Here is a 12,861-nt window from a genome sequence, read left to right on the forward strand (position 1 = left end):
ACATATTAACATTCTCCTCTTCATGCTTTCCATTTTAAAAAAGGAAGGAATGGTTTGTGTTCCCTTCCCTCAGGGCTTATTCCTTCTGCCCCTGCAGGAGGGAGGGATCACATGGCAGTGCAGAGGCCTTGCATGCACTGAATGAGCTTCAAAAGGACATTGCTGTGAGGCCAAGTATTGCCATAACTGCACTAAGTCCTGCAAACTTGCTCTGAAATCAAGAATAGACAAAAAATAGCACAACAAAAACCAGCTAATTCTGAAGTGGGTGTCCCATGGCAGAAAAAACACCCTGCCATGGTTTGTGCTTTGGAGCCCCGTGCTCAGCCTCAGCCCTCTTAGTATGCAACTGAGCAGCAGCAGAATGACATGTTTGACTTTAATCCTCTCCCTGCATAAGCACACAGTCAAGTGGCTGGAAAAAAAGGGATAAAGGGCAGCCACTAACAAGCTTTTAAAAATGAAGGATGAAAAAATTACCTTTTTTTTTGTTGTTATTCCTTGGCTCTTAAAACCAACATGAAAGTGAGCATGCCAGTGCATGCAGCACATGTGCCTGGAACAGCTTTCTGCTGGATAAATCCCTGCAATCCATGATGCCTCCTTCCCTCATGCCCCCTGGAACAGATTATCTAAATGCTCCTACTCCAGAGCTGTTTGTGACAAGCAACAGTGTCAGGGCATTTGTGTGTCATCTTTTACCTTTGCAAGTCTCAGAGAAGGATTTAGCTGTAACCAAAATCCTATTATCAGATATCCCCTGATGGACTTCTGTACCTGGGGACATCTGAGATCCCGTATCACAGTATCCAAGACCAGCAAACCAAGGCATTTCTAAAATAATAGGTTTCACATTATTAAAAGGCACAAACTAACACCATGAGCTCTTATGCCTAAAAAGTAAACAGGACTGACAGAAATGAGGTATTTTTTCCTCTTTCTCCCCAGTGTGAGGGTGACTTTGCCCATGTAGGAGAGGAGGCAGCCAGAAAGATTAATTGCTTCTTTCAAAGAAACAAAAATCAGACTCATCTAAAAAAGAATTTGAGGTGGCAACCAAGTACCATCTTTCCCAGTGGAAAATATAAAAGGACTCCAATACTAATGCTCAAATTTCAGCAGCTCTGGCAGATGCGGGAGTTACCAACAAAGGCTTTTTGAGTGGCAAGCATAAAAGAAAGAGCAATCTGGTAAAAGCACCCAAATTACTGATATGGATCCAAACCCTCACAGAAATTCAAGGTTAAATACTAAAGTAAATGACTACAATCAAGCACAGCAGAAGGAAAATGAGCACACACTGACACACTGAAAGAGAAAGTATCTTCTTCCAGTCCACTGCAAAAACAGGTTGGCAAAACAAAACCAAATGTGAGAAATTCTTATAAAAGAAACAGAAGGTGTCACAGAAATTGAGGCCATTACAATTCATCTGCAGCTCTGCACATTCATCACAAACTGCAGCTCTTGTTTCACAACATCAAAACCAGAAGAATTACAGGAATGGTCAAAAAATATATATTCCATATAGTTAAAAAATCATCCATGGATTAAGTCTGGTTGGTTTACAAGAGGGAAACTGAGGTTCTCTAGAGAACAGCTGCTGGTTTTCTTCCAGATAACAAATTAAATTAGCAGAACACAGACTCAAACCAAAATGAGGTGGCTGACATTTTTGTATCAGGATAAAAACTTATATACTAGTTCAGAATTTGTCTACAAAACATCTGCCTGGTTGAAGAAACCTCTCAATCAAATACACAGAGAGCCTGGGAGATAATTCAAGGGAAGTGCAACTACATCCACTTCAGCAAATCCAGCAGGCCAAACAAACACTGGCCACCACTGAGACAGGACACTTTGTTGAAATTGCAATTCCACAACACTGTTCTGTGTCCCTTCATTTATCCAGGTACCAAGAGGTACCTTGGAAATCTCATCAGCACACAGAGCACTCAATGGTCACCCTCAGAGCTGCCACCCTCAGCCAGGACCCAATGTCCACCTATAAAGCACTTATAGTCATTCAGGACTAACTGCAAAAACTCTTAAAGAATCATTTAAAAACAATAAAGAATTAAAGGGGAAATTTTTGATTAAAGACCTTTGAGTTACATCAACATATTTCACCTTCAGTGAAGGCTTTGGTTAGGAAATCTGCAGCCCTTAACCAATCCAGCAAATTGAGAACATGGTCCCACCCTGGTGCCTGGCTCGGCAGCTTCCCTCCACTGTAACCCAGTCCAGCAGAGATGGGAAAGGATAATGTGATAGGCATGGCTGGAAGCCAAAGGGCTGAGACTCAGCCATCACTTGAAAAGATACTTTCAAGCCTAAAATATTCAAGACATGAACATAAGGAAACAGAAAGATGGCAGCAGCACTGTCCCAGGTCAGCGTGGCACTGACACTCACACAGGCACTTCCACACCCGTGTCCTGCTGGCTCTTGCACCAACACAGCCACACAACAGGGAAGCTGCTGTGCCAGAATCCCATCACCAGGAGTGAGACAGGGAAACAGGAAAGCCAATCTGCACAACAAAACTGAACAGGCAGAAATTTGGGGTTCAGAAGATGCACAAACCTCACCCATGTCCAAACACCTACCCATGGCAGCCAAAAGTAACAAGGCATGACTGGGTTTGCTTTGGTTTAGGTGTAATTACTGGGAAAAGGGGAAGAAGAGGATTTGATCTTGGAGCTCTTTTCCAACCTTAATAATTCTACATGGAATGAAGTTTACCCAGGGCAGAGCTGAACATTTACCCCTGCAGGCTGTATGGAAGCACACAATGCCTGGAAGCAAAATGCCATCTCCAAGACAAAAGCCAGAAGCAATTGACGAAATTCTTTTCATATTACCAAACCCTGGGTTAAGGTAGTGACCCACCCCACAGCTCAAGTCACAGACTATTTTACAGAAAGGCATCTCTGAGTTCTCCATCACTTCAGACAGCTTCTTCACAAAAGGGAATCAATTATATTTTAACTTCTGAGTAGATGGTTGAGAACAGATAATAAAACAGAAACTACCACCGCAAACTTCAATAACACACAAAAAAAAGCAAATAAAGATGCAACTTGCCAGCAGCCAGAGTATCCCTCCCTTGTTTTCACACAGGGTGAATGATGAGGTTTTACTTCTTTCTTCACAAAGAATCAGAACTGACTACCTATTTTCCAAATTTTAAAAAGTCCCCTCTTGGAGAAAGCTGGACTACAGAAAAGCAGTCCAACACGTGAAAAAAAATTACAAATCAAATCTGCAAGAAAACAAAAGAATCCTCTCTATTCTTCCCAAATTTAACTTTCTTTTCTAGATTTTTTTTAAACTGAAAGAGGAAGGAAATGTCAAACATCAGAGTCATACAATGGACTATCAGCTGTTTCCCAAACCAAGTAATCTGACATATGGGCAGAAAAAAGCAGGGGGGAGGGTGGGCTGGAGGAAGTAACAACCCGAGCAGAGTAAACTTTGGCACAGTGAGTTAAAGACTGTGGTTCCCTTTCTTCCATTACACAAAAAGCTGCACCGAGGACTCAGAACATTGCTGTGCCCCACATCTGAGCAGCACAGCAGCTCCCACGGGTTTACAGCTGTGTCCATCCCTGCCCTGCCCAGCAAAGCTCGCTTTTAACCCACGTCCATCCTCGCCCAGCAAAGCTCAGTTTTAACCCACATCCATCCCTGCATGCCCAGCAAAGCTCAGTTTTAACCCATGTCCATCCCTGCCCAGCAAAGCTCGGTTTTAACCCACGTCCATCCCTGCCCTGCCCAGCAAAGCTTGGTTTTAACCCACGTCCATCCTCGCCCAGCAAAGCTCAGTTTTAACCCATGTCCATCCTCACCCAGCAAAGCTTGGTTTTAACCCACGTCCATCCCTGCCCCGCACACCTCTCTCCCTTCCCAAAGGAGCCCAACCCAGGCTCCTGCTCTGGGACAGAGGGGCAGGAACAGCACAGGAATCCCATCCCCAGCCCTGGTTCTTCACCCCTGTCCTCATCACTGACACCCAGCAATGCCCAGCTTGTCAGGAGCAGCCAAAATCCCTCAGCCCTTCAAAACCCACGCCTGGAGAATCCTGGTGTATGAATCTCCTGTAATATGGAAAGTAGTAAATAAAGCCACTGCATGACTGGTCATGCAGATTCACTTTGCCAGCTCTCTCACTGTCATTCCTGCAAAGACAAGAATCCAGCACCTCCTGCCAGAAGGGAATTATGGAAATTCACAGAGAGCTCCAGTCAAAATTTTATTAATACACATGGAAAATTAAATAACTAGAAGCACTGGGCTAAAAATGAAAGCAGCTTTTTCAGAATAAAGTAATTTAACCAATTCACCTTTTCTCTCAGCAAAGAAATTACTTTTTTTATAAAAATACTTGACATGCCCACTACAAAACATTCCTAGAATTAACTTTGTGTCTCACCAGAGCCGCCTACAAATCCAGTAACATTGCAGACATACATGAAGTGAGACTCATAAAAGTCCAACACTGAGAGACTGCAGATATGTTAAACTAGGTTTGAAAACTTCTTAGTAAATCAGAGACTCCTATAAGTAAAAAATCAGAAGTCTATAATGTAAAAAACCAACACATTTTGACACTTACGTCTCATAGCTGTCAGCTATGAATGCGTTGTTATCAAAAACTGGAAGTCTGCCAATGCCTGATCAATAGGTAAAGAAGAGTTTTCCTTTAAATTTTGCTTTCAATCCTCTGTTCTCACAAAATATTGTATTTTATGGGCAAATATGGAGTCATAAGAACAGGCAACCACAAGGCCCTGACCACAGCATAGCTCTTTTAAAGCTAAAAGATGAATGAAATAAAGTTTTACTGAACAAGCTTTAAATTTCCTTCTCTAAGACACGGATTGTGGTTACAAAGCCACTTTGATCTCCGTTCAATCCACGCCACTGCCAAAACGTGGTGGGGAGGGAGGAATGAGGGGAACAGAGCTGCCTTGGGAGAGAGAAGGGGGAAAAGATTTTCACTAGGTCAGCTCCACACTCCAGGCTTAAATATGGATTTATGGACCTTTCTGGAGCCACCAAGGCATGGAAGAAGAGTAAAGGGGGAGGAACAAAAATGTAAGGGGGGGGCCCAAATTTTTTTCCTGTGTAATTATAATTTTCACAAACAAGAATACATTAAGCTGCAACGCTGATTAAAGAAAGCTGAGGTAACTGACTCACAAGAAGTGATACAGAAATACATGTGTTATATCTAATTACTTTTGTAATAGAAGCCTGGCCATTTTTCTCTATTTTCATAAGCTGATTAAATACATTCCTTAATATAGGGACAAGGTCATTGTGTATGTTTGAGCTCATCTGTGTTAGTCACATAAATGTAAATATTGCCTCAGGGCACCTTATACAACAGCACCACACAAAATTCCCCATCTCAAAGAAACAAAAGCGAGGATGCCACTAAAAGCTCCAGCCACATGTCCACATGCACTACTGCAATTCTGCTCATGGATTAAGCCACACATGACTCAATGAGAAATAACGTATTTTTACAGATTAAGGTAGAAAGTGAGAGCCAGAATTCATCCAAATCAATGAATATTCAGAGCACAAGCCAAAGGAAAGACTGCTTAAATGTTTTACAACACTTGTGAGTAAGGCAGCTCCTTACTACAGGAAGAAATGCTGAGAACCCTCCCAATGTGAAAAGCTAAACTTCTTCCCTGGTATCAGAGCAGGTTCTGCTCAGCCCTCATTATCATTTTGCAGTGCTGGGATCCCACTATTGCACAGCTCTGTGACGAGCTGGGCCACAGCAGGAAACAACACAAGCTGTCATTGCCAGTGTCCCAGTCCCCTTATCCTGCCCTGTGTGCTCACTCCACTGCTGTGTGCGCAGGGAGCCCAACACCAGCTTCTGGCCAGATTTTGAGGTCTGCAGAACAGAGTATTTTTATTAGCTGGTTTCTCTTTAAAATGATCAGTTGATGTCAGGGAACTCAAGGAAAGAGGATCTATTTTTAAAGCAATACTTTGAGCTCAAAATGAAAGCAGTGGAACAGCCTGGTCTGAGGAACAAAGATGCCCCCATGTAAACACACACTCCTTATAAGCAAATCTTCTGGATTTGGGTTGGGATCTTCTGTTGGAAACACTTGTGCACTTTTAAAACTGGCAAGTTAATACTAAAACAAGCATGTTTTCAGTCAGAGCAGTATTTTTGCTTATTATTTGTGTTACTATGGCACCAACAAGATGCAAATGCCACCGTGACAGACTCTACACAACGAAGTACACGACTCACCCACAGAACAGTAAATGAACACACACAGACTCCAAAGTTTTGTATAAACTACACTTGTCAGCCTTAACAACAGTGGGAACAGCCCAACCACCTACCCAGTGTTATTGGGTTGTCCAGAGGATCCCACATAAGCTCAGGAAAAGGGGTTTTGTTGGTCTGTGGACATCAACTGTCACCTTCCACAGCTACCACAGAACAACTAGAAAAAACCAAAGGACATAAATCTACAATGAGGGGATCCTGGCATACACTGGAGCCACTCAAGGAAAAATAAAAGGCAGAGAGAGCAGGTGTAACATCAGGGAGACAATGAAGGAATGCAGCAAGGTGCCAACCATTCCAGCCACGGGATGCAAGAAAAAATTTGTAAGTGCATCCCTGCTCCGATCAGAGCAAAACCCAAACCCTGATAAAAGTGTGCTGCCACAACTATGATGCAAAAAAAGTGGACTGGGGCAGGTGGGGAGGTGGGAGTAATTCCATAGAGAGATCAAGAAAAGGAGAGACAACAGGTGCATTCTCACTCAGGAAGCGTCAAACCAGCCCAGGTGTTCACCCCACCACAAAGTGCAACAGCCCCCTAACACTGCTGGGCTTTGATATTTAAAAGCAATGCGTCTGCATACACACATATCCTTTCATGTAATGCTTCTGAGAACTAGAGAGATGAAAAAATTAAAACAAAATCCATAAAGATTCCTTCTTCATCTAATGACCAAAGTTACTCAAGTTAACACGCTCAGCAAATATATCTCATATGCACCACACTTATTTTTTTCCACCAAAGATCAAAACCTTCAGTTTCTTTAGATTTTCTTCAAAAGAACTGCATTGTCCACAAAGAAAATAATAGAAGAAAGGATTTAAAAGTTCTATCTGTAGATCTTTCTTTATTCTTTCATATGAGGAAGCGCTCTCAGAAGAAGGCAAAAAGATTCAAGATCAAATGAGTCAGGGTGGGGAGGGTGTTTGAGAACTGGGGTCAATTCTGTATTAAAAATGTAGAAAAATAGAAAAATCTATTTCCAGATAGCATTACACCAAATTAAAATTCTTGTTCCTAAGGTGTAGTTACCTAGGATATTTTTTGATGCTTCATCCTGATATTTGGGTATTAATTTTTTTGTGCTGATGTTCCCAACAGCAGTCACACAACTGGACTCACAGTGCCACCAGAATGAGGACAGAGTCTCTGGGGAAGGATTTCCAGCCCCAGGACATGGGCACATTCACAAGATACTCGGGATTTCAAGGAAATCTCACTCAAATATTTCTTCGTGATTAGCTTGGGCACACTTATTCTGAGCTGCAAATGTCACTCCTGCACCCCCCCATTTTTTGGGAATATTCCCAAAAGGTTGGTTATCCAACAGATCCCTCAATTCCCCTCCTGGAGCAGGGCACGCTGGCTGAACATCACTGTCCCAATCTCTTTGCAAATCTGGGTCTGTTCACTTCAAACCCTCTCCCTGGCATGTCCCATTAAACTGTCAAATACTCTGACAGGACGTAATAAAAACCTACCACTGAAGTGATTTAAAACCTGAAATAATCTTTTATTAGCAAGAAGTGAACAAGCTTTCTAATGTCATCCCTCTACTTCTGTCTTGTTACCTAATAAAACTCAGGACAAAGATAACTAGAGAATCAAATACTTTTGCACAACTTGAGAGGTTAATTCCATTTCTTAATTATTTATGCATGTAAATTCACACCTACATAAAATTCCAAACAAGCAAGATAGACACTGTGCAGTGCTGAACATTCAGCATGCCAAAATCCCAGCCCACTGCTCGGAGCACTGCATTTATGAAAACACAACAAGCAAGGACTACTGGTTAATTCACTACTACTGAAGGCATTGAGCAATCAACATTTACTATGAAGTCCTTTACTGAAAATTATGCAACACCAAGGAATAGCTCACAGCAGCCTCTGCAACCTTCACTTTCTGATGCCATGAAGAACCTTTAGGAGAATAAGCCAAATGCCACCTCTGATTGCTTTAATTCCGTTTATTTTATGCTGGAAACATCAACAAAACTCACTGATCAAAGGGGACAACTTCTGTTCCTGGATGTGAACTGCAAAAAGCAACAGTAGTGACAGCCTTCACTGTTTTTAACTTTGCCTTTTAAACAAGAACAAACACAATTCCCACTGCCTGGACCCTTCTGGCAGTGGGCTTCTGTAGGAATGCACTTCTACAGGAACATGGCACATCTTCCATAGCAGCTTCTCTAACCTGGTCTCACTTCCCCAGAACACAACTGTGTCTTTTTCAGCGTGAAGATTCCTACAGTACCAAACCTTTCTACCCCATGAAAGCTCCTCCAAATTTCAGGTCATTCCTGACATCCTTGGCCATACTCTCCAGCTCCAATATATCCAACATTATGCAACTTCACCCCAATTTCCCAAGACTGAGTTGTGCCCTTGGATCCACCATGGTACCAAAGCCTAGATAGTTGAAGAAACATCTTCATGAAAGCCCTCACTGTCATATGAGTAACCCTTACTCACAGGAAAAGTCAAATTAATTTCAGTAAGACTACTTTTATGATTAAGGATTATTCACAGGAAGACTGCTGCCAGCTGAGGCTGAAGTTTTAATACAAAGCATATTACCTCAGAACATTTTGTCTCTAAATAGTTATTAGACAGCTCTTAATTAGTATTTAAATAAACTGGCCCATACAATGGCTTATTAAATACTGTTTATCAAAACAGACATTCTTTTCAGAAGCAGCAGCAGACATTTTGACTACAGCAAAAACAGAGTGAGGATAAATATCATTTGTCCTACTGCTGTGCTAGGAACAGCAATTTCAGACAGAAAGTGTATTTTTAATGAGCAAAGCTTTATACTGAGCAGATTAAACAAGTTATTATTTGAGGAGTACTCTGATAACAAAGATGCAAACCGACCCTTCCATCACCTTACTGGGAAAGGCTCCACACTCAGAGCAGGATGGGGATGTGTGTGCAGGCTGGCTGGGGGCTCTGCCTCCCACATTAGCCCATCTTCCACAGCACACCAGCATGAACCCATCTCCCAGGGTGGCGCTGGATCCCCGTGCTGCCAGAGAACACCACACACACTCGGTGCTGCCAAGTGCTGCAATCCAGAGGGACATTCCATGGAATGCCAGCCCAGCACCACCCCCAGCACCTGCACAGCCAAAGGTAACTTTGAAACCTTCACTTCAGACCCTCAGGTGACATTCTGAGCCCACACCACTGAGGGCTTCCACAGTGTCGCGACATCATTGATAAAAGAGAATCAGTTACTAAAAGCTTTAAGAAAACACTTCCCATCAAAAGATTCAGAAGCAGCAAAGGTTCCTAACCTCTCTAGCATGTCTACAACTGACAGAAAAATAGAAATCATGAATTGTTAAACCAACCCAAACCCACCACAGCAGCCAGACAGAGCTGACACAGAGCTCTGGCTTCTCCAGGGCAGGGAGACAGCGTTCCTGCTTCCACAAAACAAATGTCTGTGGCAAGGAATATTATTTAACCATGAACAAACAGTATCATGATAGACTATAATTATTTCAGAACTGTAATTCTCCAGTCACGAACATTTATTTGTGATTCACACACAAAACAAAGCCTGCAGTTGAAAAACCCCCAACTTCTAATAGCAGAATCAATCTTCAAAATATTTGTAATCTACCACGCTGTTAAAGAATGAATGGATTCCCATCAGCTAGTGGTTTAGATTTTGTTCTGTTACACTGAAAAAGTAAATGATTAACAAAAGTTTCCCTAACTACTAATCCAGACTACTGTATCTTAAACACTTCATAAATTTTGAAATGAATATGACAATCTGAGGTTAAAGGGTCAGTGGTGCTGGCCACATATTTTCAGTCAGTGTTTCCATTTTCAATATCTTTCTCTGCTACATAAATCTTAAAAAAAAACCTAACACAATATAAAATAAATCTTCTGAACAGTTTTCACATCGGCTGTATTTTAAAAACACTACTACTTGATCCCCTTTTTTATTTTTGTGGGGCCAGAATACAATAAAAACAGAGTTTCATACACAGCACCACATTAAGGCACAGATACCTCCCACAAAATTACAAGGAAGATTAAAGGGTTGCACATTAAACTCATTATTATTAAAGCCACTTGCAAAAGAATTTCGTTTAACTTATTTCAGTGATATTACACACCCATTTAAAATTGAACATTTCCCTAGCCTAGTCAGGTGGGAGAAAAAAAGCAACCAAACCACAATAACTATGAAATAGCTTCACTTTATAATTTATGCTAATTGCATGCCAACAATTATTTTTACCAGTGACAGATTTGCAGATTGCAACTGCAGGAGAAGTTCCGCCTCTCCAAACACACACTCCAGTCTGCATTAATGAACGGGGACTTCACAACTCTGCGAAGAGCAAACCCTCCACTGCCTCCCTTCTACAATCAGATACGATTGTTCCCTTCATGCTTCCCGATTTATTTTCCTCCCCGGCTAAGAGCAGCCGTAGTCAAAATCACCATAACAATCCCCCAAATCACCCTTCCTGCATCTCGATACACAGAGCACTGCTACATATTTATAAATATTACTACATGCCTTCAAACAGAAGCACCGATACAAACTTACATAACGTAACAATTCGATAAAAAGCCAAAGTTAGAAATGTATCATTCTCACAGAACAAGCTCTCGGGGCAGTTTTCTAGCAGTGGAAGACTACAGGTCTTGTTCCAGATTCTTAAAAGGTACGAGCAAAATACACACCAAATCAAAAAAAAAAAAAAAAAAACCAAAAAAAAACAAACCAACCCTGAGACAAAATAACAAATACACTACAATAACGTTAAAAAGCATAAAACAAAGAGCTTGATCATTTGCATTTCTAAGTAATTTCCTTTTTTTTCCCTCTCCTTATTTTCATAAGGGAGCTAAAAACAATCTCTTCCGTTCTATCAGAAGAAGAACATATGCACCCACCTCCAATTCTGGCAGAGCTCTGCTGCGGGGAGGGGGCACCCACCACAATCCTTTCACACATGCTACCCCCAAAGTTGCATCACAAGGTTTTAACTCCACCACACCACGCACTGAACAAGTCCCTCCTCCCCTCCGACATTATCCCTGTAGCACTGGAAGGCTCCCGACGACCCAGCAGCCCTCTCGTTCACTCAGCTGTTGCCCAGCCAGAAGGGATAATGTTCCTGTGCGTGCCAGGTAAAATAAAGCAAAGTATTTCCAAATGACTTTGCCGTTACACGCAAATTGTTGGCGTATTTTAAATTTAAATTGCCGGTCTATAGCCAGCCAAAACTGATATCATGATTTCTGCAACATTAAACCACGTCGGAAGTTCCCAGTGAGATGGGCAGACGGCATCTATGCAAACAATCCGGCACACTACTGTCAGACGCTGTTGTTCTTCAGAAAAGAAAAAATTAAAAGGTTTGGGTTTTTTTTTAACCTCTTGCCCCCGAGCACGATGTGTGCAAAGAGGAGAGCATGCTGTAACAGCAGCTGACACGCCGTCACAGGAGCCCAGAGCTAAGTCCGACAGTCGATCACACTACATGAGCGTTCGTTGCTGCTGAAATGGCGTTTGTCATTGTGAGAGGAGAGAAAACCCCCCGGTTCGGTGGCACAAAGCGCACAGGGCACGGAGTGCCAAGGGAGGCGGGGAGAGGAGCCTGTTTACCCAGGGAAGATGGTCGTGCAGGGGACACAGAGCCGTCCCCTCCCCGCTCTCCAGCTGCGAGCGCGATACACAGACCCGCAGCAAACCACGCTAAGGAGCAAAATAAACACGGGGACCGGGCCGGGGGAGGGGCCAACGCAGGAGCAGCCCCGGGCCCTGCCTATAAACCCCCGGCAGCTGCTCCCGACCGACAAACCCGGCGCGGAGCCACCCGCGGGCGCCCACCCGCCCACTCACTCACCAGCGAGAAGAGGTTGGAGTGACAGTCCTCTAGGCTGGCCCCGTTCGCCACCCAGTTCGCTGCCGCAGTCATGATCCTCGGCGAGCCGGGCCGCCACGGCGGGGCATGTCTGGGGGGACGGCCGGGGGGCGAGGGGCAAGGCGGGCGACCCCCGGGGCGACCCCCGTCACTGCCCGGGGCGGCCGCCGCGCTCCGGCCCCTCGGCCCCGCGGGGCCCCGCGGCCGGGAGGGGACGCGCCGAGGCCGGGGCGGGCGCGCTGCTCCTCGCTACCCGCCCCCGCGCCGATAATCCTCGAGACGGGAGGCCCTTCTCCGGTGCAAGCGGGGGGGACGCGTCCCCCGCTCCTCCAGGCCGGGAGAAGAAGAGGAGGAAGGGGGGGCCCGGGGCCGCCCTTCCGCGTCCAGGTGCGGCCCCCCCGGGTCGGGGGTCGCGCGGAGGGCGGCGGGTCCGTGCGGGACGCGGGGCGGGCGAGACGAGGGGGGGTCCCGGTCCCGGCCCCGTGCGGAGGCGTCGGCGGGCGGGGGGCGCTGTGTCCCCTCCCCGCCCCGCCCGGCCGCCCCTCGCTGCTGCCGCCGCTGGCTGTGCGTGGATGGTATTTTCCTCCTCCTTCCGCTCCTGCTGCCGGCGCCGCCGCCTCG

General features: G+C 44.5%; 1 protein-coding gene across 1 annotated transcript in view; it reads right to left on the reverse strand.

The window, feature by feature from the left end:
* The window catches only part of MED13L (mediator complex subunit 13L), a 164,889-nt gene extending 152,505 nt beyond the window's left edge, over positions 1-12,384 (reverse strand). Inside the window, exon 1 of the mRNA XM_054288630.1 lies at positions 12,223-12,384. Coding sequence (XP_054144605.1) covers positions 12,223-12,294 — 72 coding nt within the window. The 5' untranslated portion in view covers positions 12,295-12,384. The remainder of the gene's footprint in view (positions 1-12,222) is intronic.
* Between the last annotated feature and the right edge of the window lie 477 nt (positions 12,385-12,861).

Source organism: Melozone crissalis, unplaced genomic scaffold, assembly GCF_028551555.1.
Source record: "Melozone crissalis strain CALT ecotype California unplaced genomic scaffold, PUWL_Pcris_2 ptg000063l_1, whole genome shotgun sequence".
Taxonomy (NCBI): domain Eukaryota; kingdom Metazoa; phylum Chordata; class Aves; order Passeriformes; family Passerellidae; genus Melozone; species Melozone crissalis.